General features: G+C 37.3%; 1 protein-coding gene across 3 annotated transcripts in view; it reads right to left on the minus strand.

Moving 5' to 3' along the window:
• PCLO (piccolo presynaptic cytomatrix protein) overlaps nt 1-26,419 on the minus strand; it is a 427,248-nt gene that overhangs the window by 189,637 nt on the left and 211,192 nt on the right. For all 3 annotated transcript variants that reach the window (XM_049893053.1, XM_049893054.1, XM_049893055.1), the window contains exons 5-6: nt 10,163-15,245; nt 7,786-9,800 (exon numbers count right to left, since the gene is read on the minus strand). In XM_049893053.1, the coding sequence (XP_049749010.1) occupies nt 7,786-9,800; nt 10,163-15,245 (7,098 nt within the window). The remainder of the gene's footprint in view (nt 1-7,785; nt 9,801-10,162; nt 15,246-26,419) is intronic.

Below are 26,419 nucleotides of genomic sequence, written 5' to 3' on the forward strand. Positions count from 1 at the left end.
CCTCACCATTCTCCCTTCTAAAGAACATTCTGGTTGTACTTTTCCAAGACAGATTTATTTGTCCTTCTGGCAGTCCATGGTATATTCAGTATTCTTCATCAACACCATAATTCTAAGGCATCTATTCTTCGGTCTTCCTTATTCATTGTCTAGCTTTTGCATTTATATGAGGCTACTGAAAATATCAAGCCTTGGGTCAGGTGCACCTTAGTCCTCAAAGTGACATCTTTAATTTTTAACACTTTGAAGAGGTCTTTTGCAGCAGATTTGCACGATGCAAGACGCAATATGTCATTTGATTTTGACACTGCTTCCACAGGCACTGATTGTGGATACAAGTAAAATGAAATCCTTGACAACTTCAATATTCTCTCCATTTATCGTGATGTTGCTTATTAGTCCAGTTGTGAGGATTTTTATTTTCTTTATGTGGAGGTACAATCCATACTGTGGGTTGTAGTCTTTGATCTTCATCAGTAAGTGCTTCAAATCCTCTTCACTTTCAGCAAGCAAGGTAGTGTCATCTGCATATCACAAGTTTTTAATGAGTGTTCCTCCAGTCCTAATGCTGTGTTCTTCTTCATAAAGTCCAGCTTTTCGGATTATTTGCTCAGCATACAGACTGAATAAGTATGGTGAAAGGATACAACCCTGACTCACATCATTCTTGATTTTAAACCACGCAGTATCCCCTTGTTCTGTTCCAGTTAAATGAAAGCCCTGAAAGCAAAAGCAGTTTGACGAAGAGGTCCATCCACACACGAATTCATTAATTTATTATTACTGGGCACGCATTAGGGGTCAGGCATCTTTACGGGCACTAGGGATACAGCAGTGAAGATAATAAACAAAAATTCTCACTCGTAAATTCTGGTGGGGGAAAAAAGACAATAAATAAAATAACAAAGGAATACTTATATGTTAGATGATGATACAGAGAAAAATAAAGATAGGCATAGGGACATAAAGTGAAGGAAGGGTGAGTAGTGTTCAATATAAAATATGTAAGTCAGGGGAGTCATCACGACCCAAAACAATAAATTTAAAAATGCGTACAGAGAGCAGGAATCTGATATTAGGAAAGGTACACAGTTACTAAGAGATTTGAGAATAAAAGAGTCTCATGCCATGTAAGTGTGGTCCTAGCAAAAGGAATGTAAATGAGATTTAAATCAATGCTGTTTCAAATTGCAGAATTAAGACAAATGTGCTGAAATTCCAGAAAGAAAGATTTTATGTGTAATTACTAAATAAATGAAAGCTGTACAAAAAGCTTGTTAGCTAGTAGGAAAAGAAAAATTGTGTATAGAAAAAGGACAAATAAAAAACATTAAAAAAGTCCACATTTCCCTGTAAGCAAGCAAAAAGTACAAAATAGTGCTTCGTTGCTGTTGTTGCCGTTAGGTGCTGTCGAGTCAGTTCCGACTCATAGCAACCCTATGCACGACAGAACGGAACACTGCCCGGTCCTGAGCCATCCTTACAATCGTTGTTATGCTTGAGCTCATTGTTGCAGCCACTGTGTCAATCCACATTGTTGAGGGTCTTCCTCTTTTCCACTGACCCTGTACTCTGCCAAGCATGTTGTCCTTCTCCAGGGACTGCTCTCTCCTGACAACATGTCCAAAGTATGTAAGACGCAGTCTCGCCATCCTTGCTTCCAAGGAGCATTCTGGTTGTACTTCTTCTAAGACAGATTTCTTCATTCTTTTGGCAGTCCACGGTATATTCAATATTCTTCGCCAACACCACAATTCAAAGGCGTCAACTCTTCTTCGGTCTTCCTTATTCCTTGTCCAGCTTTCACACGCGTATGAAGCAATTGAAAATACCATGGCTTGGGTCAGGCGCACCTTAGTCTTCAAAGTGACATCTTTGGTCTTCAACACCGTAAAGGGGTCTTTTGCAGCAGGTTTACCCAATGCAATGCGTCTTTTGATTTCTTGTCTGCTGCTTCCATGGCTGTTGATTGAGGATCCAAGTAAGATGAAATCTTTGACAACTTCAATCTTTTCTCCATTTATCATGATGTTGCTCATTGGTCCAGTTGTGAGGATTTTTGTTTTCTTTATGTTGAGGAGCAATGCATACTGAAGGCTGTAGTCTTTGATCTTCATTAGTAAGTGCTTGAAGTCCTCTTCACTTTCAGCAAGCAAGGTTGTGTCATCTGCATAACACAGGTTGTTAATGAGTCTTCCTCCAATCCTGATGCCCCATTCTTCTTCATATAGTCCAGCTTCTTGGATTATTTGCTCAGCATACAGATTGAATAGGTATGGTGAAAGAATACAACCCGGACGCACACCTTTCCTGACTTTAAACCAATCAGTATCCCCTTGTTCTGTCTGAACAACTGCCTCTTGATCTATGTAAAGGCTCCTCATGAGCACAATTAAGTGTTCTGGAATTCCCATTCTTCGCAATGTTATCCATTGTTTGTTATGATCCACACAGTCGAATGCCTTTGCATAGTCAACAAAACACAGGTAAACATCCTTCTGGTATTCTCTGCTTTCAGCCAGGATCCATCTGACATCAGCAATGATATCCCTAGTTCCATGTCCTCTTCTGAAACCAGCCTGAATTTCTGGCAGTTCCCTGTTGATTCACTGCTGCAGCCATTTTTGAATGATCTTCAGCAAAATTTTGATTGCGTGTGACATTAATGATATTGTTCTATAATTTTCACATTCGGTTGAGTCCCCTTTCTTGGGAATAGGCATAAATATGGCATTATTTATATTTATGCCAAATGCTTTGCTACATAAGCAAAAAGAACAAAATATTCCTAGCAGTAGGAAATGAAACGAACCCTGCCTCTCTAATTCATCCTGTTCCTTTTAGAGTTTACCACAGTATGTGGAAGACAGCAATGAATGAATGAATGAGATAATAAATGAATGAATGCAAGAATGCATAAAAAACAAATAAACCTAATATAGAGGGATTTAAACCAGAATTTTAGGGAGAGCTGAGGTAAATAACAAGTTAAAAAGACAGACATCAAATGTGGCAGTGAATTAGCAAGAAATTATCAGAAAATATTCAGTAATTCTCAGAAGAAACTACTAATAAGAATAATAACATGAGAAGCCTAGCATTCTAATTCTGCTTAAGTTGCTGGTTTATAAGGAACTATGAAAAAGTCACTAGCATACTCTGGAACTTGTTTCCTCATCAATAAGAAGGCTGAATATACTAATACCTAAATCTCCTTCAACTTGTGATCAGGGTCTCAGATGTCAATATAAAAATAAACAAAGTGGACTTGACACTTTAAGGAAAGGAGATACCAACATAAGAGTTATCAGTAGGACTTGTTAAAACAGGGCAGATTGTGGGCCTATTTTACCAAGGATAAATATTGAGGGACCACTTTCTGCTAGGCACCGTTCTAGGCACTTGTGACTACTGCAGCAAACAAAGCAAATCCTGGCACTCACACAGTTTACATTCCATTAAAGAAGAAAGATGATATTCATTAAAAGACATAATACATTAGTAAGTAATATGTCGTTGTTGTTAGGTGCTGTGGAGTAGGTTCCGACTCGTAGCGGCCCTATGTACAACAGAATGAAACATTGCCCTGTCCTGCACCAACCTCATGATCTTTGCTATGTTTGAGCCCACTGTTGCAGCTGCTGTGTCAATCCATGTCGTTGAGGGTCTTCTTCTTTTTGGCTGACCCACTATTTTACCAAGCATGATGTCCTTCCCCGGGACTGGTCCTGCCTGATAACATGTTCGATAAGTAATATACTGTATGCAAATTTAGAGGGTGTTGGGGAGGGGTTCATGGTAGTAGTAGACTTACTTAGAGAAGGAAAGCTTCTCTGTGAAGGTGAAATTTGAGCAGAAAGCTACTAAGGAAAGAACCAGGCAATGATCTGGAAAGAGAGATCTAGACATAAGCCTTGGATGGGATAAGGTTGGCACATCCAAAGATCAGTACTTGGAGTAGAATGAGAAGTGGGGCAGGTGTGGGCAGTGACTGATGAAGTGGTGAAACAGATGGAGGCCAGATATGTCAGCCTAGGAAAAAAAATTCTAATACATTCTGAGTGTGGTGAGACTCTACTGGAGATTTTGATCTATGGAGTAGGTGACATTTTTAATTTACATTTAAAAATCACCCTGGGTGTTACTTGAAAAACACTGAAGAGAACACAAGAGTGGAGGGAGTGCAGACGGTAGTGGACAGTGTAAATAAAAGATGACGGTGACCCGGACTAGGCTCTCTATAGCTGAGGGAAGTAAATTCAAACTCTGAAATGGCAAACTAGAGCCTATTTACTTTACTGTTTCATCTACACAAACCTTCTTCTCTTCCTCTTTGCTCTATGTCTGCTCATCATTCTCAGCCTTTGCACATTTTATTGCCTCTATTTATAATGACCTCCATTTCTTCCTTCATGGTCCGACAGGGATCTCAACCTTCGAGTCTCAGAATCTCCTGTTTGAAACTTTCCTGACACTTCCAAGAAGAGTGGATGCTACCTGGGAATTTCTTATGGCATAAAACTTACCTTTCATGCTGTATTATATGTGTTACTGTGTTGCCTCAATGCCTACCGAATGGTATTTTTTGTTTGTTTGTTTGACTTTACTGGTCTGTGGAAATTAGGAATCTATAATCTGCTGAGCTAGACTTCTTAAATTAGACTCACATCACTATGAATATCACTTAGAAGAATGTTCTTTTTAGTGCAGTTAATACTTAATCAACCATGATTATAAGTAAGAAATTGTTTTTATTTAGTTTAAAACAGACTAAAAGCGTATCTATACATTTGCATAGAAACAAAAGTCACATCTTAGACTCGAAGGATCTAATGTGTTAAAAATACTATCTGCATAAGAAATGGTCTACCTTGTGGATCCAATAAAAAATACATTTGAGTTTATGTGCAAATATTCCACATTAAATTTAGCATTGGATTTGACCAATTGAAAGAAGAAGTACTGAATTATGCCCCAAGGTACAATACACCTAGAATTTTCAGACGCAGAATATTTAGTAGCTCTACTCAACTTCTTTTATGATTACATAGTCAACCCAATACAGGCAGTCCCCGATTTATGATGTATTTGAGCTACAATGAACCACACTTACTTTTTTTTTTGACCTCAGCAAATTACGCATTGCCACATTGTAGGTAGTATATATTACTAACGATAAGATTTTCAAAGTGGATGAAACAGGCTTGTTTTGGAAAAGGATGCCAGAACGGGCTTATATTCAGAGAGGCAGAGTTGATGCTTGGTTTCAAGGCATTTAAAGACAGAATCATGCTGTACCAGACTTAGTCAGAACCAACTTACAACACAGTCATTGGAACAGAGCCCCATTGTAAATCAGGGACTACCTGTATTACTGATACAATCAGTAATACAACCCCTACAACTCACCACATTTTTTATTCCATATTTACGCATCCAAAGTGAATACTGTGAGGAAAAATATTGATATATCTTGAATCTCTTCTTTAACTGCGTCATCTGAATTAAGAGTACAGGGCCTGAAATTAGTGCCCTGAGATCATCTTTAAACCTTAAACCAAAAACATCCCCTGAAGTGTCCTTAAAGCCAAACAGCTTAACTTAACTAGTAAAGAATGTCTGCTTCGAGCACTGTGTTCTTTTAAGAACTATCTACATGGGATCAACTTGGCAATAGTAACTGGCAACATTAGATCGGAAATTTAGGGGGGCAGTGAGTTTATGTTAACGGGGGAGGAAAAATTTGGAAAAGAAGGGTTAGAATGTTGCACAATTTGAAGAATGTAATCAATGTCACTGAATTGTACATATAGAAATTGTTGAATTGGTGTATGTTCTGCGTATATTCTCAACAACAAGAAATGAAATAAAACAAAAAAACACGGGTAAAGAAAAAGAGAGCAGGACCTTCTACTAAGTGAGCGATGACTACATCAGCTGAAATGGTCTGTTATTCTAACGACAAAGTCTTCAATATTATTTTAAAATATTGTGAAAAATCATATTTTCAAAGTTTTCAGTGTAAATCTTTAAGTTAATCTATAGGCCACAGCTGTGTAAATAAATATCTATACATTATAACTGAGTTAAAACCCACATTTCAAAATATATTTACTTCTACAAACAAAGCTTTACATAAAGTAACCATCTGTAAACTGGATTAAATCTAAACAACCAGGGCAGTGATTACCGGACTGTCTCAGTGTAAAGCCGTTTTTTAATGTTAATATCTGGCTATAACCTCTGTCCCCCGCATGAGGACAGTTTTACTTTTAAGATTCAACGGTTAAGACAGAACATAATGATAAATGCTACTGTGAAATTTTGAAAAAGTAGAAATGAATAAGCAATTCCTTAATATCATAAGCATTGATGTGCCTATACATCTATGAATAAACACAGTAATATATAATGGCGTGTTTTTCAGCCTACAGCCAATATTGGGTCAATGGAAATCTAGCAATATCTCCACAAAGCTTATGTAAAAAAGTTTCAGGATTCTGAGACCTAGAGTTCAGAAACCAGTACTTTAGGGGAGTTTTTAATTTGAACATAAATCTTGTTTTAAATTGAATTATCACATTATTCAACCAACTGAAAGATTTTTATTAGACTCTCTAAAATAGGATACGCTTGCTTCCATAGCTGATTACTAACATTTCTTATTCTTAGCTACAGAGATCTTCACAAATGTATCTAACATCTCTATGTTCTTTTCCTCTGGGAACATATTTATGCATTTTAAAATAATTTCTATTATCAAGGGAAATATAAAAATTCTTTTAGCTTCTGAAATTCTAACCCAATTTAGACTATCAATCTACTATTATTGTTTAGCATTAATTATTCTTTCATTATGTCCCTGGGTGGCTAAACATGGTTTGCTCTTGGCTACTAACCGATATGTCCGTGGCTTGAATCGATCCCGAAGTACCACAGGAGAAAGGCCTAGTGACTCGCTTCAATAACGTTTACAGCCCAGAAAAATCTTATGAAGCTCAGCTCTACTCTGTAACACATGGTGTTGCCATGTGTTGGAATCAACTCAAGGGCAACGGATTTGGTTTTGGCTTAATCTTTTGTTAAGGTATCTTAATTACATTTCCATTTTCCCTCCATTCAATACTAAATTCTCCTCATTCAGGCAATGACTAAACAAACTGGGAAAGAAAAATAAGAACATTTAAGTACTAGGACTAAGGCTTACCTAGGTTAGAATAATAAAGTCATCAGAAGCAAAATAAGTATGCATGAACTACGATGATTGTATTCAACTTTCTCCTGCCTGCTCACTATTGACCAAGTTTGTTCTAAGCACTTTTATGAAAACATAATAGTGACTGACAAGATGATCTCCAGAGAGCCTACCAGCTTTGGGATTCTAGTAGCCATGGGTCTAAATTTATGGCCATCTTTCACCTCATCTGTTTATGTTCAACATTTATTCCATCATATTTGACTACGAATATGAATTAAATTCACTGAAACCGCCATCTTCAATATGCACTAGGGAGATTTCAATATTAGAACAAAATTTTCAATCTCATTAACTCATCAAATAATAAATTTCTTCTTCATTTTGCATCACACAATGTTTTCTTTTTTGGGTAATTTTAAGTGATGCATTACATGCAAAATTTTACCCAAATTTCTAAAGAAACAGTCATCACTGAAATTTAGTATTAGGTTTCTAAGGTACCAGGGGCTTTATTGCCCCCTTAAATATGCAAACAGATTAACATCAACCCATAATTGTCTTTTAACTGAAAAGAGAATCACTCTTACCGTGTAGCCCTCAGTATACTGAAAAGAGGCCCTGGAACTCTCATCTGCTGTAGGACTCAGAGGCTTGGGGTCAGACATAGAGCGCTGCATCATCTTGGCTGTCTTAGGACTTGCTGGGGGAACTTTAGCCATATCCGGATGCAGTACTTTCTGTGGACTTATATCATCAGAGAGGGTTTTTTCATAAGGTACAAAGGCTGATTCTAAGGCTTTGCCTGGTGAAAGTGGTGAGATGGGTGAATAAAGGACTTTTGGAGATTTGGGTGGGGAAGGAGCCAGCTGTACTGTGGAATCTGCCCGAAGATGAGATGAATAACCAATCTCTAAAGGTGTTGGGCGTTTCTTGTCTTTGGGTGGAGATGTAGCACTCAGATACTGAGGACTTTGTGAGTCTGGATCTGCTTCTGTTTGACATCCTAAGCTGCCCCCTTTGTAAGTCTTCTCAGGTGCTGAAATATGTTTAATTATTTCAACCTTGGCATCCACTCGTGCCTTTACTGAAGGTGTTCTTATGGTTCCGACTGGTTCGGTTTGCACAGATATCTCTGCCACTGTCTGAACTGCTATGCTGGAGACTTTGGAAAGGGGTTTGGTTTTCTCGGCCTCTGTGGTGCTGTCGCCATACTTCCCTACACGAGATTTTCTCCTTGATCTACTGGGCATATCCCATTCATCCTGATCTTCATCATCAGTTTGGACACTCGTATCAACACTTTTTTTAGTTCTCCTTCTCCTACTTGCATAACTCCTATCTCCTGCATCTTCATCATCGGTTTGTACACCACTGTCCACTATCTTCTTAAAACCTCGGGGGTCATCTCCCATATTTTCTCCTATTTCATCATACTGTCCACGGACTTTAGCTCCAGAACTTCGCTTTTTGGGTTGTTTTTCATCTTTTACAACAACATCAGTTAGAGGTATTTCTGAAACAGTTGTCAGAATGCCAGGTGGGGCAATGTATTGAGTAACGCCATCAGACTGAACTGTGTACCATCCTTGGCTTTGTGGTATTTCAATTGCCACAACAGCTGAAGCTGTAGTGGTTGCCTCGTCGGTCCCCCAAAACTGAGCACCTTCTGGGGCGGCATACTGACTTTCTAAAATCGCCTGCTCTGTAGTGGTTTGTGGAGAGACAGTTCCAGAAGGGTCATAGTTATACTGATAGATCTGGCGAATCTTTTGCTCCTCTAGCTGTTGGTGAAGCTGTTGCTGTAGCTGTTGGATCTGCTCAAGCTGTAACTGTTGCTGAGCCAGCGTCTCCTGCCTCATCATAAACTGGGCTTGCCGCTCTTCTTCTTGCTGATAGAGAAGGTGCTGCTTCATTGACTGCAGCTCCTCCAGCTTTTTTTGAACCATGATCTTTTCTTGTTCTCGGAACCTTTGAATTTCCTGGCGTTCCCACTCCAATTCCTCAGCAAAGCGCTGCTGCTTGATTTTCTCCAGTTCCAAGAGTTCACGCTCCAAGTCTAACTGCTGTTGTTGTTTATCTTCTTCAGGGACAATTAAAAGAGCACTTTCTTCTTCCACCACTTCAGCAAACACTTCAGATGCTGTGGTTAAAGTGGGAACAGTGTCTATTGTCTCAGCTCTAAAAGTTTCCATGGTAATGGTTTGCAAGCTGGCATTGATATCAATAGCAGTTACTGCAATGTCCGTTTCAGATGTACCTGTTGTTAGGAAATACGATCTGGGCATTGGCTGGCTCTGATGCAGGGCAGATAATGAAGTCACTGCATCGGCTGTGTGCAAACCAGAAAAATCCCTCACAGTGGTGCTAAAAATGGAGCCAGGTTGTGTGGTGATAGCAAATGTAGAAGGTACTGGAGTTGCTACTGAAGAATAGACAACACCATCAGATGACTTCAAAACACTTCCCACACCATACTGGGATCCGGGAGGTGGAGTCATTCTTGCCGTGGAATACTGTGGGGTACTAAGCCCCATGCCTGAAATGACTTGTCGTGTTTCTGGATATGGACCTGTAGTCTTGCTTGAATAATCCATTACCTCACCTGAAATACAGGGCAGAGTTATAGTCCAGTCGCCAGAATGAATGATGCTTTTTGGGTTTGAAAGCCCGCTCATCTTGGTGAACATAATGAATGGGGCTACATGCAAATCCACAGGTTAACCTAATTAGACGCAGAATAAAAGCAACGTTGAACATGCAGGCACATGCAGGCGATTTTGAGCAGAACAAATAAAAAAATGAAAAAACAAAAGCGCACATGTAATCCAAAATATGTTGCCAAAACATCCAAGGAAAGAGAAAAAATAACAAAATTGGAAGAGAGACCACATTTTCATCCTGAAATGAGATGGGGAACACCATAATGATATTTCAAGGATAGGTCTGCTGCCACATCATACTGACCTGTTGTAATTCTCCCTGAAGTTAGATCTACTGCTGCATCAGTTCCTTCAGAATAATCAAAAGCATTCTTACTTTTATAGAAAAAATGTCCAGCTTCTGCCAAATTAGTGTCAGACATGGAAGGTTTCATTCCCCCAATACCTCTATAACCATATGGCCCTGACCGATCATACTGATAGTGGTCATCCCTATAACCAAAACGATCCTCAGGAAGAGTAGTTGCAGGTTGCTGTGCTGTGCAACTCCTTCCAAAAGGTAACTTATAAACCATGTCACAGCACACAGCTCTTCTTCCTGCAGTCAGATCAACAGGTTTTTCATCATCTTCTATTATTTTGGTCACTGCACTTGAAGTAGATTCGTCCACTGTTACAACAGTTCTATGAGACTTTGTGGTACTGAGATCCACTGCTTCCCCATCACTGATCCCTTGGGATGTGGTGCTATCAGTCCATCCATTTGTAATACCAGCAGGAGGTACAGTGACAGGTTTTGTAATAGCCAGTGTCGCTGCTTGTGCTGGAGTACTTCGCGATAAGTTTATTGGTGCTTCCTCCTTAAGCGTAGGAAAGGCTTGACCACTTGGTGTCCTATATGGGGGCTCAGCATACTTTGACGTAGTTAGCTGGAGTGGTGTTGTCATTGTAGGTTCTATACCCATAAAGCTTTCTGTGCCTGTGCTGTAACTTGCACTAGCTGTGCATGTGACAACTGTCACTGCTTCAGTGACCAGGGATATTGGGGTCACTACTGATGAGGCTGCTGATGAGGCTGCACTAAGATTTATAATGGATGGTTGCACGGTGCTAATTTGTCTCCCATAAACATCAATTGATGTGGTCTGCCTTTTCACATCCATCATAGGAGCAGAAAGATCCATACATTTTTCGGTTACTTTAACTTCTACTTTTGGTACTGTACGCAGATCAATGATATCACCAACAGGTTGCAATTTTCCATTCTCCTTATACTGATGCTTCTCTAAATGTAGGGTATCTAGAGCAAGATGTTCTGGAGGAATTGTTATAGAGACACTGCTGGGACCAATACTAGGGACTGTACTTTTAGCTGCTGAAACTTCAACTTTGGGAACTTCAGTTGTGAGAAATTTTGCAGCTGAAGATGGGGCTGGTTGAAATGTAGACAGTGTTGTGACAGGGATAGCAGAAAATGTCTCCAAAGCTCCTGACATGTACAGTCTCTGCTCTGAAGAACTTGGAATTGCTGCAGCTGTTACAGGAGGAGCAGAAAACACCGGTTCAATGGAAACCAGATCTTTGGGGGGTGATCCTAGGGGCCAACTGGTAATTGCTTGACCAGCTGAAGAATCTGTTGGAGTCCCAGGTTCAGATGGCAATGTGATAACCACATAAGTTTCCATGAGGGATTTGGAAAATCTTGGTGAAGACTTGTTAGAGTGGGGGGAAAGTGGGGAGGTAGGGGAAGGCAATTTATAATCTGCTGAAGTCACTAAATTCAGTGTCATAGTTGAAGTTAAAGATAAAGCACTTGGCTTGGGAGGCGTATCTGTTGATTTTTGTGTAGTTATTGGAAGCTGAGGAACCGCTGGTTTAGGGGCAATTGGAGGTTTGCCTGGCTCAGGCCTATGTGTAAATACAAGCCCAGATGGAATTGAAGACGGCTTAGGAGGAACAGGAGGAGGTGAAGGGGTACATATCTTTGTTACAGGTAACCCATTACTCTTCAGAACAGCTGGGGTCTCTACGGCAGCAACAGCATCCACCAGAGGGGTAGCAGTAGTAGCTAGAGCCACTGAAGCTGTAACTGGTACCTTTCTTCTAGGATAAATCGTTGGTTTAGGTGAAGTTGGTGGAGGCAGTGGAGGGGGAGGAGGAGGAGGTGGAGGTGGGGGTGGAGGAGGAGGGGGGGGAGGAGGAGGAGGAGGTTGGGCTGATCTGTCCAAAGAAGAACTCCGGAGGAATGGGCGAGTTCTGGTGGGAAGAGAGAAAACAGAAGGACTGCCAGATGGTAACTGAGACTCGGGTTTTACTTGGCCAAATACCTCTCCAGATACAAAGTATGTGGTTGAAACCTGCTCCTTCATTGGAAGAGCTTTTACAGAAGGTGGTTGATCAAACACAGTTTCAGATATGGTAATTTTTTTTAATTCAGCTTCAGATTCCTTCTTTTTATCTCTGTAAGCGTCTAAAACCTCTAGAATAACTCCATTCCCAGTTTCCTTCTTGGCTTTTTCAGCTATAGGTAAGTCGGTGGAAATAATGTCAACAGGCGCCTCAAGTTTAGTTCCTACAGATTCTATGATAGAAGAAGCCATATCAGATAAGGAAATTGTAATACGATCAGCACTAGTCCTACCATCTGCTGTGGCAGCCCTATCTAACGATATACTTATTTCGTCCGGATAGTCAATAATGCTGCCTGGGAAATAAGTTGGTGAAGAAATTCCCTCAGAATCTTTAAATTTAGTTACTACATCCGCTGGCTCTGTATAAACTGTGGTTATGCTATCCAGGGTAGTAATAGGTGAGGAGCTATCTGTGGTGCAAACCGAAGAAACAGATGATGTGAGAGAAGGTGTATCAGATGGTGGGACAGATGTAGCACTTTCTGAGGGCTCAGAATAGGTCAAAATCAGTGATTCATGGGCAATTATTTCTTGAATTTCTCTTGTATAATCAGTTACATATTCATCCTCAATTTCTTCTGTTGAAAAATGTTGGGTTATTTTAACATCTGGAATAGAGAGTGTCGCACTGCTGGTTGAATCTGTAAGAGATGCACCTGAGAGAATGCTTGATGTCAAAGACGCATCGGCCACCCTATCAAAGTCCATGGTGGACTCTGTCACATGGTCCCTGATGGGGGGCTGGGTTGGACTGGATGCAGGTGTTAGCTGCATCTGTTGCCTCTTCATGAGTTCTTCATAGGCAGCATCAGCATCTAATAATTTTTTTTCTTCACTGGTAGAACTTACCATACTGCCAAGATCTACTATTTCATGGCTCTCTGGGATGATATAAGAGCTTGAAACAATATCTTCTTGAGGCACAACAGAATGCAAGCTTCCTAACTCATAAAACTCTTTCTGGAGGTCTGTAATCTTCTGCATAGGGTCTTCATAAATCTGTTCCGGAAGTCTTATTTTTTGCTCTCTCCCTTTCTGCTGCATAAATCCATTTTCTTCGTCTTCCCTTGTTAGCAAAGTGCCATCTACTGATCCATTGTATGTGTCCTCTACTAACGACTCATAAATATAATCTTCTATTAACATCCCACCATATAAAGGTTCTTTTTCAAACACTTCATCTCGTTCATTTGCAGCTGGAAAAGCTTTATATTTGTGGGATTTATGTATCATTTCTTCATACATCTCCTCAGCACTTTTTAATGCCTTTTGGCCACCTTCTTTCTGCATAATAGATTGCTCATCTGTTGGGGAGTATAAAGACACAGCTGTGGGCAATTTATAAACTTTCTGTACTTCTATTATTTTTTCTGGGCTTATTTCAAAACCCTCTGGGTCTGATTCAATGCTAGGCGAATATTCAGAACAAGAAGATCGGTGGAGCTCCTCCATTTCTGCAGCCTGACGTAATTCTTCTGTTGGAGAAGCATCTTCAATGGGAGAGAGATTGCTGGGTGGTGTCTTTGGTCTCTCTCTCCTTCTCTGAGCTCGAAGTTCATCTTTGTCTTTTTTTGATTTTTTACTAGAAGTCTTTCTTTGTTGCTGTTCTAACTCCCGCTGCTTTTCTTGCTCTTTTAATAATTCTTCTTCCTCTCTCAATTCTTCTTCCTCTGAAGAATCCTCTATAGTAGGTAGAAGAGGGCCATGTGATCTGTGCCGCGCTTTGCGTTGCTGTTTGCTCTCTCCTTTTTTGTGACTTGGGCTACTGTCACTATCCTCATCAAGTGATGACACTGAGGTAGGGGATGTACCAGGAGTGAAGCTGGAAGCATGAAGACTAGAAGATCCTTCCCCCCTTGACCTATCTTCTGGTGAGTCTGTCAGGCTTTCCATTTCTAATTCTGGCTCTTCATCAAAATACAAAGTTGTTTTTTTCTGTGATGACTCTGCAGAATACTTATCTGTGATTGTGCTGTTGAGTTCAATGGTTTTAAATCGACGTAGCCCTCCACCTCCAGCAACTGCAAGTTCTTCACTCTCCTGACTTTTGGTTTCTCTGTATTTAAGTTCAGAACTGTCATCATACATCTCATCATCTTCATCATGCCATGAATGACGTCTCCCTACATCGTCATCAAAGCTCGCACTACTTTTTCTTGTCAGTCGCTTGTGTTTCCCTGCTGTTGCTTTTCCTTTTCCTTTTGTTTCTTCCTTCTTCTGGCTTTCTATACTACTGCTAATCTCTTTGAGTTGGTTCTTAATAAACTCATCATCCTCAGAACCTGAAGCATCTTCACCAGCACTCATTTCTATGATTTGCTTTCGAATGAAGTCTTCCTCTTCACCTGATCCTTGACTATCTTCCTGTTTATACTCATCACTGCTTGAGGAACCAACACTAGTTCTCCGTTTTCTTTGTGGAACAGGTGAGTTTTCACTTTCACTGCTATCTTCAACTGAATCATAAGTTTGCCTTCTTCCAGCTATGTCATCAACAAACTCAAACTTTTCTTTATAGTCCTTTCTGGAAGGGATGCCTTGTTGGTCATCTTTTTTAAAAGTGTCTTTCTTTTCTTCTTGACTTTCCTTGGGTGGCTCTTCTGGAACAGTAATTTCCAGCGTTTCAGAAAAAGTCTGAGTTTTCTGTTGGTCTTTAGGTTGCTCTGGAGAAACTCCCTGGGGTTTTGTTTTCTTTTCTGACTTTTCATCAACAAGTGTACTAGATTGAGCTTCCAAAATAGATAGGACAGTACTTTCTAACTTAGCCAAATCAGAGGGACTGGAAGGACTGCTTTCCTGGGAAAAAAAGTCCTTTTTGAGGCCCTTGAGCAAATCCTTTTCATCGCTTGGAATATGACTCGGAATTTCACCAAGTGAGCTTGATATTCCATCAGAAGAGTACCCTGTGTCACTCAGACCTTGGGGGCTTTTTGGCTGCTGAGAGCTTGAGGCGTCTGATTTGTCGTCTTCCTTTTCCTAGCAGAAAGGAAAAGACACAGGAAAACTTAACATGATTAAACTAATAACCTGGCCTTTCCATTACTTCCAAATAACTATTAAGAAATGAGAGATCGTTATGGAAATTTTGTCAACTATACATAGGTATTAAAAAAAAAAAAAACTAGATGTGCACAAAACTAAAAATAGTTTAAATATATTAATGTTAGTTTTCACTTAACTGAAGTTTAATTTAAATGCTAATTCTGAAGGACATTTGATTTTATTCCATTTATACTCTATCTTTTTACACTGAAATACCAGTCTTTAAAAAATATGATCGTCTTTCTAAGTACACTGACTCTAGGATGGAGTTCAAATTGTGAGGAAAAAAATTTAATGAAAACCCTGCCATTACCACGAGTAATACTTTTGGATTATATGGTTAGGTAAAGCCCATGGGGGTGAGGGGGCAAAAAAAAAAAAAAGAATCAGAGGATGGACTTCGTATCTGGCTACAAGTTTTCAGGATGTTGGGAATTTTTTCTTAACAAAAACAATCAGGTAATATGGCCCTAATGATAAATGCCCCATCTACCTCAAAGGATTTCTGAGTGATTCAAATAAGAGACTGCTTTACAAGATACTCTGAAAGCTCTAAAATACTATATATGCTTGGTATTCTTAAAATTATTACCCTATAAAATTTTTTTTTTTTTTATCCTATATCAATCCTATAACATTGGAATCAATGTTTAGAAATTGTAAACTTTAAAAAAAGTTATGCAACAACTGGTCTGACTCTTCACTTCAGCTAAAGAGAAAAATATAGCTATTGTTTTGTGGAGTTGTTTATTGAACATATTTTCAGCATTCCACCTCAAAGGCATTTCACAAATATCACTCATAAATGTCTTCTGATTTTCAAAATACTTAGTGAATTATTTATCTTCGCGCTATTTAAATGTCAGCTCTCTTCAAGCAGTACAATAACTAAACTAACTTTTCATGAGTGGAAGCATGGGTTTTATAGGGTTGCTATGAGTCAGAATCAACTCGACAGCAACATGTTTGGTTTTTTTGGGTAGGTCAGGAGGCAACAGAGAAGCTCAGCAAGCACACCATAGCCTTAACCTTGCTGAATTCTTTAGGCTGTGATGAGCCCATGGCAACAATTTTAGTTCAAGAATCAGAGATCTTAAACGAAAATAGTAAATACAGAGATTGTTTACATAAGTCTGCATTGAAATGCCTATGGTGCAGAGCAAAATAAAACCCAACTGATTTTTTTTTTTATCTAATCAGATTCCATGTTGAGAGGAAAGTATCACAATAGCCCTCCAGCCTTATGGAATGAAGGGACCAGAGGAAGAGCTCTACCTCTGACCCTGGCTTAGGAGGCCACTTCGATTTCACTAAGTCTGTATTTTGAACTATCTCGGCATTTCAGTAGATGTGTGGGTATAGGCTCCTTTGACCTCCTATAGTCCAATTCAACTGATGCCAGGTTGTACAAAAATATGCCAAAAAAAAAAAAATTGTGTTTTTTTTCTTCTTTTTCCTTTTTGCTTTTTTTACTACAGAGTTCTTATATATAAATGCTGTTGGCTTGATACTCATTTCAATATATATCTGTATGGATTGAATTACATCCTCCTAAAATATATGTTCACAACACACATATGAACACATATTTTAGGATGACATAATTCAATCCATAACAGATATATACTGAAATGAATATCAAGTCTATAGGGTTGCTATGAGTTGGAATCGACTCGACGGCAACGGGTTTTTTTTTTTTTTTTTTGGTTAAAATATGTGTTGGGATCCTAACCCCTAAACCTGGGGATGTAATTCCACTGGGAATAAGGTTTTGTTATGTTAATGAGTCCATTTATCAGTGTGGGGTGTGTCCTAAACCTAATCACTTCTGGGTTATAAGGAGTAGCACAGACACAGAGAAAAGCAAATACAAACAGCAGGATGGGGGGAGGGGAGACAGGGAAAGGGGAAATAGATGCCACATGAGAATTGTCAGGGAATCAAGGAATGTCAGACTCTGAAGGGGACAAGTATCTTCCCCTAGAACTGACAGAAAGAGAGCCTTCCCCTAGAGTCAGTGCCCTGAATTCTGACTTTTAGCTTCTTACTGTAAGAAATTAAATTTCCCTTCTTTAAAGCCACCCACTTGTGTTATTTCTGTTATAACATCACTAAGAAACTAAGATGACATCTTTATTCTCTATGGTTAAAGATATTCCAAGAGTACATTATAGAGTAAAATGCTTTTGTTGAATTCACAACATGCTCAATTTCAAAAGACAATCTGATATATTCATACCCACTTTAGTATAGAAAGCAATGCCTACTCTTTGGTATACCAAGAATTAACTGTCCTGGGCCACTATGGATGTCTTTCCAGAACAGGATTACTTATCTGCAGTTGTGAGACTATGGTGGCATGGCTGATGAGCACCCAGTTCATTTTGACTGCTTTCTCTTGAGAACTACACATCAGAGAGACAAGAACAGGTAAAGCAGCCTTCAAATAAAACCTTTGTGGATAGTGTGGAGGGTCATTCCTATCTCTTCACATGTCCAGGTAATGCCAGAATACATTTGTTGAGTACAATATGCTTTCTATATCCTTCCCTGTCTGCTTTTCATTACCCAAGCCCCATCTGCATGTCACTAAATTGCATGTCACTAAATCACAGTAAACACCATCAATACAGGGAGCCAGATACCTAAGCTCCTTGTGAAAAAAAGGTCAAGAAAATGATCTTTCATAATAAAATTTTTCTAGTCTCATTTGCATTCTTTATTTTGTATCTGCATATATTATAAAACGTAACAATAATGGGACAACCAGAATGCAATTAAAGAGAATGTTGACTCACTGCGAAAAATGTAACTAATGTCACTGAATAATTTGTAGACAAATTGTCAAATGGGAACCTAATTTGCTGTGTAAACTTTCACTGAAAGCACAATATTATTTTAAAAAATCATAGTAAAAAAATAGTAAAACATAACAATGTAAAAAACTATACATACATGTAGGAAATGTGACTATTATTATATGCAACAATTTGTTGAGTATAAAAGAGAAATTATAGCTTTATACAATGGAATCTGAAAGTTCTACTGACATTTTACCAAAGTAAGATTAGGACCAGACATACATAATGTAACAAAGGAAATTAAGAGACATTAGACAGAAGACTAGTAAACATAAATATAAAAATGCCTACCCTACAACCCCTCTTATACTCCTTTTCTCCATGTGTTCATATTTTTTATTTCTTCACAGTACTATATCCTACCCACTTCTCCCTCCTGTCACTCATTTCCTGATCTCTTCTCTCCACACTCATCGTAGGATTCAACCTATGGTGATGCTATGATGATTTCTTTCCTAAATAACGCTTCCTCTTCCACGTTATGAGGTGGCAAGCTTGCAAAGATTTTGCTCTACAGGCTGGTGGGTCCAGAAAAAATGTCTGGAGTGGTTAATAAGGAAATTAGGTAAGCTGACCAATGGACATTTGGCTGAACTGATCAGAAGGAACAATGGGTCATGTACTTATTTTTCTATGATATATTGAAAATACTCAAAAATGTTAATTTTTCTGACACTTATTAGCTTAGGTGTAAAGTCCGCTGGCAGAGGTAAGTGTCCTTCTGCTTCTTCATTACAGTGTTAGCTTGTAACCTTCAGATCACATACTAACCAGGCCCTTTGCCTCTCTGAATTAAGGCACCTACATATTCATCTTCTATTTGTTGCTGCTAAAATCAGAAAAAAAAAAAACAAAAAAAAACCTGTTCTCCCTTTACAGAGATTCACAGGCTGAGGCACTGATTAGTTGGGCCTCTTTCTTCCCTCCTTCCCTTCTTTCCCTTCCTTCCTGTGGCTATCCACTCGCCTTTGTGAGATATCTGGGTGACAGTACTAGCACAACAGTACCCAGGCAACTTAATGGCTCTATACAGATTTAACACCACATACCACTGCTTTATTAACAATGTTTCTTAAGAAGTCAATAATTGGACCAAATAAGAGAATGGATGAAACAGAGAAGAACACAAAATGCACTGTGTAAAAGTAGGGTCTTGTTTACTTTAATTATTTGATCTTCAAATCGTGTCTGGAGGGCTTTAAATCTAGAGAAATTTAATCAGAGGATTCATGTGAAAGCTGAATAATTGGGCTCACTTTCTCCTGTGTTTCTCTACCTCCAGGGGTAAAAGATTGGGAGTTTTCTCTCAGTTACATAAAAAACATGTGGTTGTGCACTTTTTTAAAAAAGACTATGAAGCTACTAAGTAACATGTTAAGGTTTAATGACAGGAATAGATTCAAATAGTTCTTTCTAAAATTATATATCTATAGTACACTCACACACATACACATATTTGTGTAAATACTGCTGACTTTTATTTATGCATCATTCTCATTTGAACAGGTAAGTAGGAGTTGGTGCTATTTATTATTCCTTTCACTTTTTACATGTAATACAATTTAGAATGACCTCTGAAATGCTTACATATGAATAAACTTCTAAATATCTACTCTTTGCACAGGAATTTGTTTGCCGTTTCTGATGTAGGCAGTGAGTGAGAACAGCCATAATTTAAGCAGACATTTATTTTAAATAGCAATGTTATTTTTCAGTTCCCCTGAGGAACACACTTTCCCTGATTTTAAAAGTACATTTTGCATTAGACTCTATTACACTTTTATTTTCATTATGTATTCACTTTTCCCACATAGGAAATTATAGCTACCTGAGTCTTTCTAATCTGAGCTGATGAAACAGTTTCTCAAAATCTCTAGTGGCTTAGAACTTATTTTTTACTCACGAACTAAAAGCAGTGGCTGAAGAATTCCACTAGCTTTTTTCCCCAATATTCCACTGCCACGTATTGTACTGTGGACCTGTCAGAGACAGGCAGTGATGCACTAAGCCCCACCTGAAGCTCTTCCCACGGTGGCATATCTTCACAACTTCATCAGTAGTGGAGAATATGCTAAGACACGTCTGCCCTGACGAACTTAGTTCTGTCCCTTTTCACAAATGTTGAAATCTAGCCCTTCACATTGAAGGCAGAAAAAAGTTTTTCAAATATTATTGGGCTTAAGAACTGAATTCTAGGTGAAATATAAAATTGTACAAAGAAAAAATATAACATTAAAGTATTTGTTTAAGTTTTCCCAAAGTAATCTATTTTTGATGGACCAAAATTAAAAGCAGCAACAACAAGTGAACAATCTTTAGACATTTATACAAGGTTTGGGTCAGCAAGGATTGCTGGTCTGAGTGTTGCAAACTTGGATACAAGGATTAAATCTGTAAAATTCACTGAGTCTACAGAGAAAGAATGGGTACTCCCACCGAAGCACCCTAATACAGGAATTCTTTTAATACAGAGAACCTAATTCTTTCCATCCTATATGTTTAGGCAGCTGTCATACAGAAGAGCTCCATATAACCAAATACTAAGCCCTGGATTTAACAGCAATAATACTTTAACCAGCAATAAAAGTACACACACAACAAAGGATGTTCAAATTTTGGGCTCTATCAGGAGAGCTGCAGTGTTTGAATCATACTGTTATATGAGATGTAGACTTCAATAGTGCAGTAAAACCTGTGAGAGCTGGAATTCGACAGGACTGCCTTGTTTTTCCTGGTCTCAGAAGCTTTCCGCCTTTAACAGTCTTGCTACTTTTCTATCGCTCGTTTTAGTGGACAATATTTCAGTTTTCCTTCTCTGACAGGTTTCTGGTTTACACACCTCTATCTTTCTCAGGTTTTATTGTGTTTTGTTTAAACACAGGTAAAAAGAAAAATTATTGTAACATAAAATTCTAAAATATTAAACTAAAAAAGCATGTACCTTTCAAATTGTTTATTCCACTTCAGAATAAAGTTTAATTCCATTCAACAAACATATTTTGAAGATAGGAATGGATGGAGAGACAAAATGATGTGACAACAAAGAAATCCAAACACCATATAGTAATAATATGAATGACACAGATAACACATAAATGAGTAAAAAAATATAAAACATGTAAGTAAAAAATTGCACCAAGTATTTGGGATTATAGTGGGAGCTGCTAAGAGACAAATAATTTTAATAATAAAAGGGCAGTGTGCTAAATGTATCATAGAGAAAAAAAAGTATCATGTGTAGTGGTTAGGAACATAGCTCTTCATAACTGGACTATAATCCTAGATCTGGGGCCATCTAGCTCTGTGATCTTCAACACAGCACTTTAGTTTCCCCACCTGTGAAACAGATAGGTAATATCTACCTCATCAATTAGTTGTATGGTTAGAAAGGACTTAACTCAGTGCCTAGAATATAGTAAGAAGTAATTTAAGAATATTATTTTTAATTTAAATGAAAACCAATCTAAAATTTCAGTAGGGAGTTTAGCAGCAGGAAATGTACCTGCCACAAGGGAAAATCATGTAGGTTCATGGAAGAGGTGCTATCTGAGAGACCTGGAAGTCCAGGTAGGATCTTCTGATAGGGAAACATGAGGGCTGAGTGTCAGTGGACATTGAGGATGCTTCCAGAGTAAAGGATCAAAAGGGAGAAAGTACCAAGCCATGGCTAGGAGTCACACATAGTCACATTCAGCTGTTTTTTTTTTTTTTTTTTTTTTCTTACTAGTGGGGTACATTAAGGGATGACTGAAAGTTTATTTGGGTCAGATTTCAGAGAATTGAGAGAGCCAAGCTAAGCCATTTAGACAGGGGTCTCTGCAGTGGGTTTCAGGTACTTGGTAGATATGCAAGATGATCTAATGAACAGCAAGAAAACATGAGGATTTTTATTGTATTGACTTTTTCTCTGACATAGGAAAGAAATTAAATTTTTACTAATTTTAATAAGTATACTGGCACAAGTATTCTCACTTATGTCAGTTGGTCACAGGTTCTGTGAGGAATCCTGGGAGAAAACTGGGAGTTTTACCATGAGAAGAAATTACAATGAGGCCATCATTACTTCATTTGCTCACTTTTAGTGAATTACAGCTTATTGTTGACTTAGGCAGATTTGTAGCCTATATTTTTAAACTAAACCAACTTTCTTATAACAGATAAATTGCATAAAAAAGATTCCTGCAAAGAAATTATGTGTTAAAGATAATACTTACAATGTAAGAAATACACATATAAGACACACATGTATATACACATTAATAAAGAAATGGAAGCTATCATATTGTTATAAGCTTTTCATCAACAGCATTACAAGGTAAAAAAATGATGACCAGTTTAATTCAGCTTGACAAGAAGCTGGCCAAAATGTTTGACATTATCAAGAAAATTATTTGAAATTTATATTTATATCATTATCACAAATAAATCCTCTAAACACATAACATGCTTTGGAGTTATAACCAATGACATGACACCATCATAAACCTCTATAATTTTTAGCAAATGAGTATTATAGTGCTTTACAAATTTTCACTAAAATGAATAATAAACATTTAGAATGTTCTTAGAGTTTTCTTATTTAATAGTAAAAGTCAAAAAAAGTCATACACCATTGGGAGAACACTAGTCATTTCTGCTATGAAAAAAAGGCTAAAGTAATGTGGAAAACAATATGGTGGCAAACTAAACTGCATTGCTTTGCAGAAAATATTGTTGGAAGGAATAAAGAAGTAATTTAGGAAGGTTTCGGGAGCTGGAAGAGTAGAACAAATTTTAAGTAGGGGAAGGTTTGGTAATAGTAGAATCAAAGTGCAGATATTTCTAACACGTTAGCTTATAAAAAAAAAAGTATTCATTATTTCTGTTTTAATAATAAAATACTTAAAAAATTACCATTGTGTGAGTCCCTAAAGAAAAAAAAAAGTCTCAGTATTGACTTATTTAATAAACGTATATATTTACATATGTACATATATATGTATGTGTATATGTACATATAATTTTTTTAATGAAAAAAATCCCGGTGAGTGGCTTACCTGATTAAAATTATTATTTTTTTAATATTGGTTAAGTTTAGAGAGATAGCAAATTCATTTACTGCATCTATTATAAGTAAGCCAGAACTGGACACAGTGCCTCAGGATGCTACTGATGTGTTATATCATATACTAAGAAGACTTTTATATTTTGAAGAATATTTTTAATATTTTGTATAAGATGGGAAATAAGTATGAAATTATTTTAACCACAGAGGTTCAGCAAATATTTCATGGAAAATTACTTAACATAGCTGTAAAATGTGAAGATTTAATTATTTTTAAACAAAAACAGAAGAAATCCAAAGTTGTTTAACTTTTTGGTGATGACAAAGTGGTTACTGACAGTATGCTATTTATCAGATATTTAGAAAGAAAATAAACACTGGTTATGAGTAACGTGATAAAAAAAAACGTGATACCTGATAGGTAATTAGGAAGTAAATAAATACTGCCTTTTCACGAATATGATGACGTGGAAACAGCCCTTTGAAGGTAGATATCTGGAAATCATAATGTGATTATGCTTCTTAAAATGACATGTCACCTTTAAAAGCTGTCATATCTACTCATTTTAAAACTTTTAAACAGAATATTGTAATCTCTTTAAGAATCTTTTAGATTAAGAACTTCAGTGGGCTTTAAAACACCACATTTTTTAATGAGTTAGCAAGAACAAATGATTGGTATTAAGGGAGATTATCATTTGTGGAATTTCCACAATTTTTTTCATGATTAGTTTTTAACTCCATACTTGTTAGTCAGGTAGCAGGACTTTGGCAAATCTTTGCAATCTTTCATCCACTTCTTCCATTTCTGGTATATCCTGTGGATTAACTTTTTCTAATATTATAGCCATTAAAACTACATGTCAAAATACCAAAATGAGCTTAATGAATAAGCAGTATTTCAAACAACTCTAATGTTATAGAACAAGAGTTTCAAAAATATTGTAGCCAATACTCTCAAAGATACTATTTTTAATCATGTTTCAATGTGATCAAAATATTTATAGTTAAATAAATACAATATCATTTTGTGTATTTCATAGATTTTTATTTTCTATTCTTTGTGAATGTTTTATACTACAAATAATATATTAGTAAAACAGTGCACATATTCAATGTATAAGTTAAAAAATGTATACAGTTTTAGGTTGCAAAATGTAAGTATTGATGGGGTGCATGACCAACATACTTGGAGACTTGTTGTTTAACTTATATTTAAAAAGGAATAGAGAGTTATTAGAAATATCCAAGTGATGGAGTCAAATTATCCAAACCCTGGCGAAAAATGACCTGATAACTCTATACCAAAGAGGTAAGAAATAGAAGGCATGGTGATCAGGAACTATATTACTCAAATTATTGCAGAATGGTCATAAACGCCATAAGTAGGGTACTTTCCTTAGGAATAGAAAAAAAAAAAAAAAGGGATAGGAGTGTGAAAAATCAGATGTGGAAAACAAAGGACAGGTTAGAAGAAACCTCAGATTACTCTGAAGATTAGTGATGAAGACACTAGCCACTGGGTGAATGATGGTGTCATTATCAGAAAGTCAGAAGTAGAAAATCCTTCTGTTGAAAAATATATAAGACCTTTGGAATTTGAATCGTTGAATTTGAGTTTACTTTGAGGCTTTGAAGTGTAATTATCTACTGTACTCAAAAATGCAGCGCTGACACTCAGAAGAGGGGCAGGAAGTATACAAGTGGGTTTAGTAATTACTCATGGAAGACACCCTAAAGGGAAGAACACAGAACTCAAAGGACAACACCACTGTTTGGAGACTAAAAGAAAAACGAAAACTCATGAAGACAGTCAAAGTCGTGGCTTATTAGAAAGACAAAACAGAAGGAGAAAGCAGGGTCAGGGAAGCTAAGAGCAGTTTCAAAAAGGAGGAAATGATAAAAACTATCAAGTTCTGCAAAATGGTAGCCAGAAGCATTGGGGGGTGGGTGGTAGGACAGTGGTGTTGGCTAGATTCACGAATTAGAATGAAGAACATACAGGCAGCTGCTTTATTTGATACTTAAGATTCATTCAAATAACAAAGGAAGAGTTGATTCCAACTCATAGCGAGAACCTATAGAACAGAGTAGAACTGCTCCACAGGGTTTCCAAGGCTGTAAATCTTTTAGGAAGCAGATTGCCACATCCTTCTCCCATGGAGCAACTGACGGGTTCAAACTGCTGACCCTTCAGTTAGCAGCTGAGCAGCTGAGTACTTACACACTGTGCCACCAGAGCTCCTAGAGGTGGGTTAGTAAACTTGTTATTAAAACAGTAAACAAACAAAAAAACCAAGTGAACCAGAGTCAGAAGAATGGGTTATAAGTTCTAGTTAGAGCTCTAATATTAAAATATCATTTAATATCCCTGCAAGTCATTGCTTCACCTGTGAATTAAAATGTCAGCTAGATATGATGTAAGATTTATTCCAGTTCTAAAAAATCAATTACTCTAAAAACGACATAATTGCTTATGCAAACATTGGTTAATATGGGATACTCTTAAAAGTTTTCACTAAAGAAAAAGCAAAGTGTATATATATGTATGCATGTAAATATGTATGTGTGTATATATTACAGATTATGCTTGCATTATAAGTAATCCTTAATATTAAACGCATTGAACAAAACTCATAATAGAGCCCAGTATGCTAAAATCACAATCATGCTAAATACTTAGTAAACTATTTAAAATAAATAGTAAATTTTAAAATAATTTTTGTTCTAAATTTTAGCTACAGTTTTTTTTTTTTTTTTGGCAATCACAATTATTTAAGCCATTTTATGGCCGACCATACCTTAAAAGGCTTAAAGTTCGAAGAGACTTGATGTCTCTTGGGAAACCAAGTTGCTAAGTGGATAGAAACTTATACAGACACAAACTATTTTCTGTTAAAGGCAGATACCAATTTTATGTTCCCAGTGGGGAGGGTGGGGGGAAGAATAATTTAAAATTGTAAGAAACACTGATTTATCACACTATATGACTTTGATAAATTATTAGATAGGCATAACAGACAGAAAAATACATTTTATAGCTATGTTTTATGTAAATTTGATGTACTAATCTCTCAAGAGGCCAACGTTCTTCATTACAACAAACGATTGTTATACTTCTCTGAAAAGGCCATTCATTTTCACTTAATTACCATTAAGCAATTTGTGTGCTTGGGCAAAAAAAAAATCAATAAATTACATAT

The sequence above is a fragment of the Elephas maximus genome, chromosome 8 (genome assembly GCF_024166365.1).
Source record: "Elephas maximus indicus isolate mEleMax1 chromosome 8, mEleMax1 primary haplotype, whole genome shotgun sequence".
Taxonomy (NCBI): Eukaryota; Metazoa; Chordata; class Mammalia; order Proboscidea; family Elephantidae; genus Elephas; species Elephas maximus.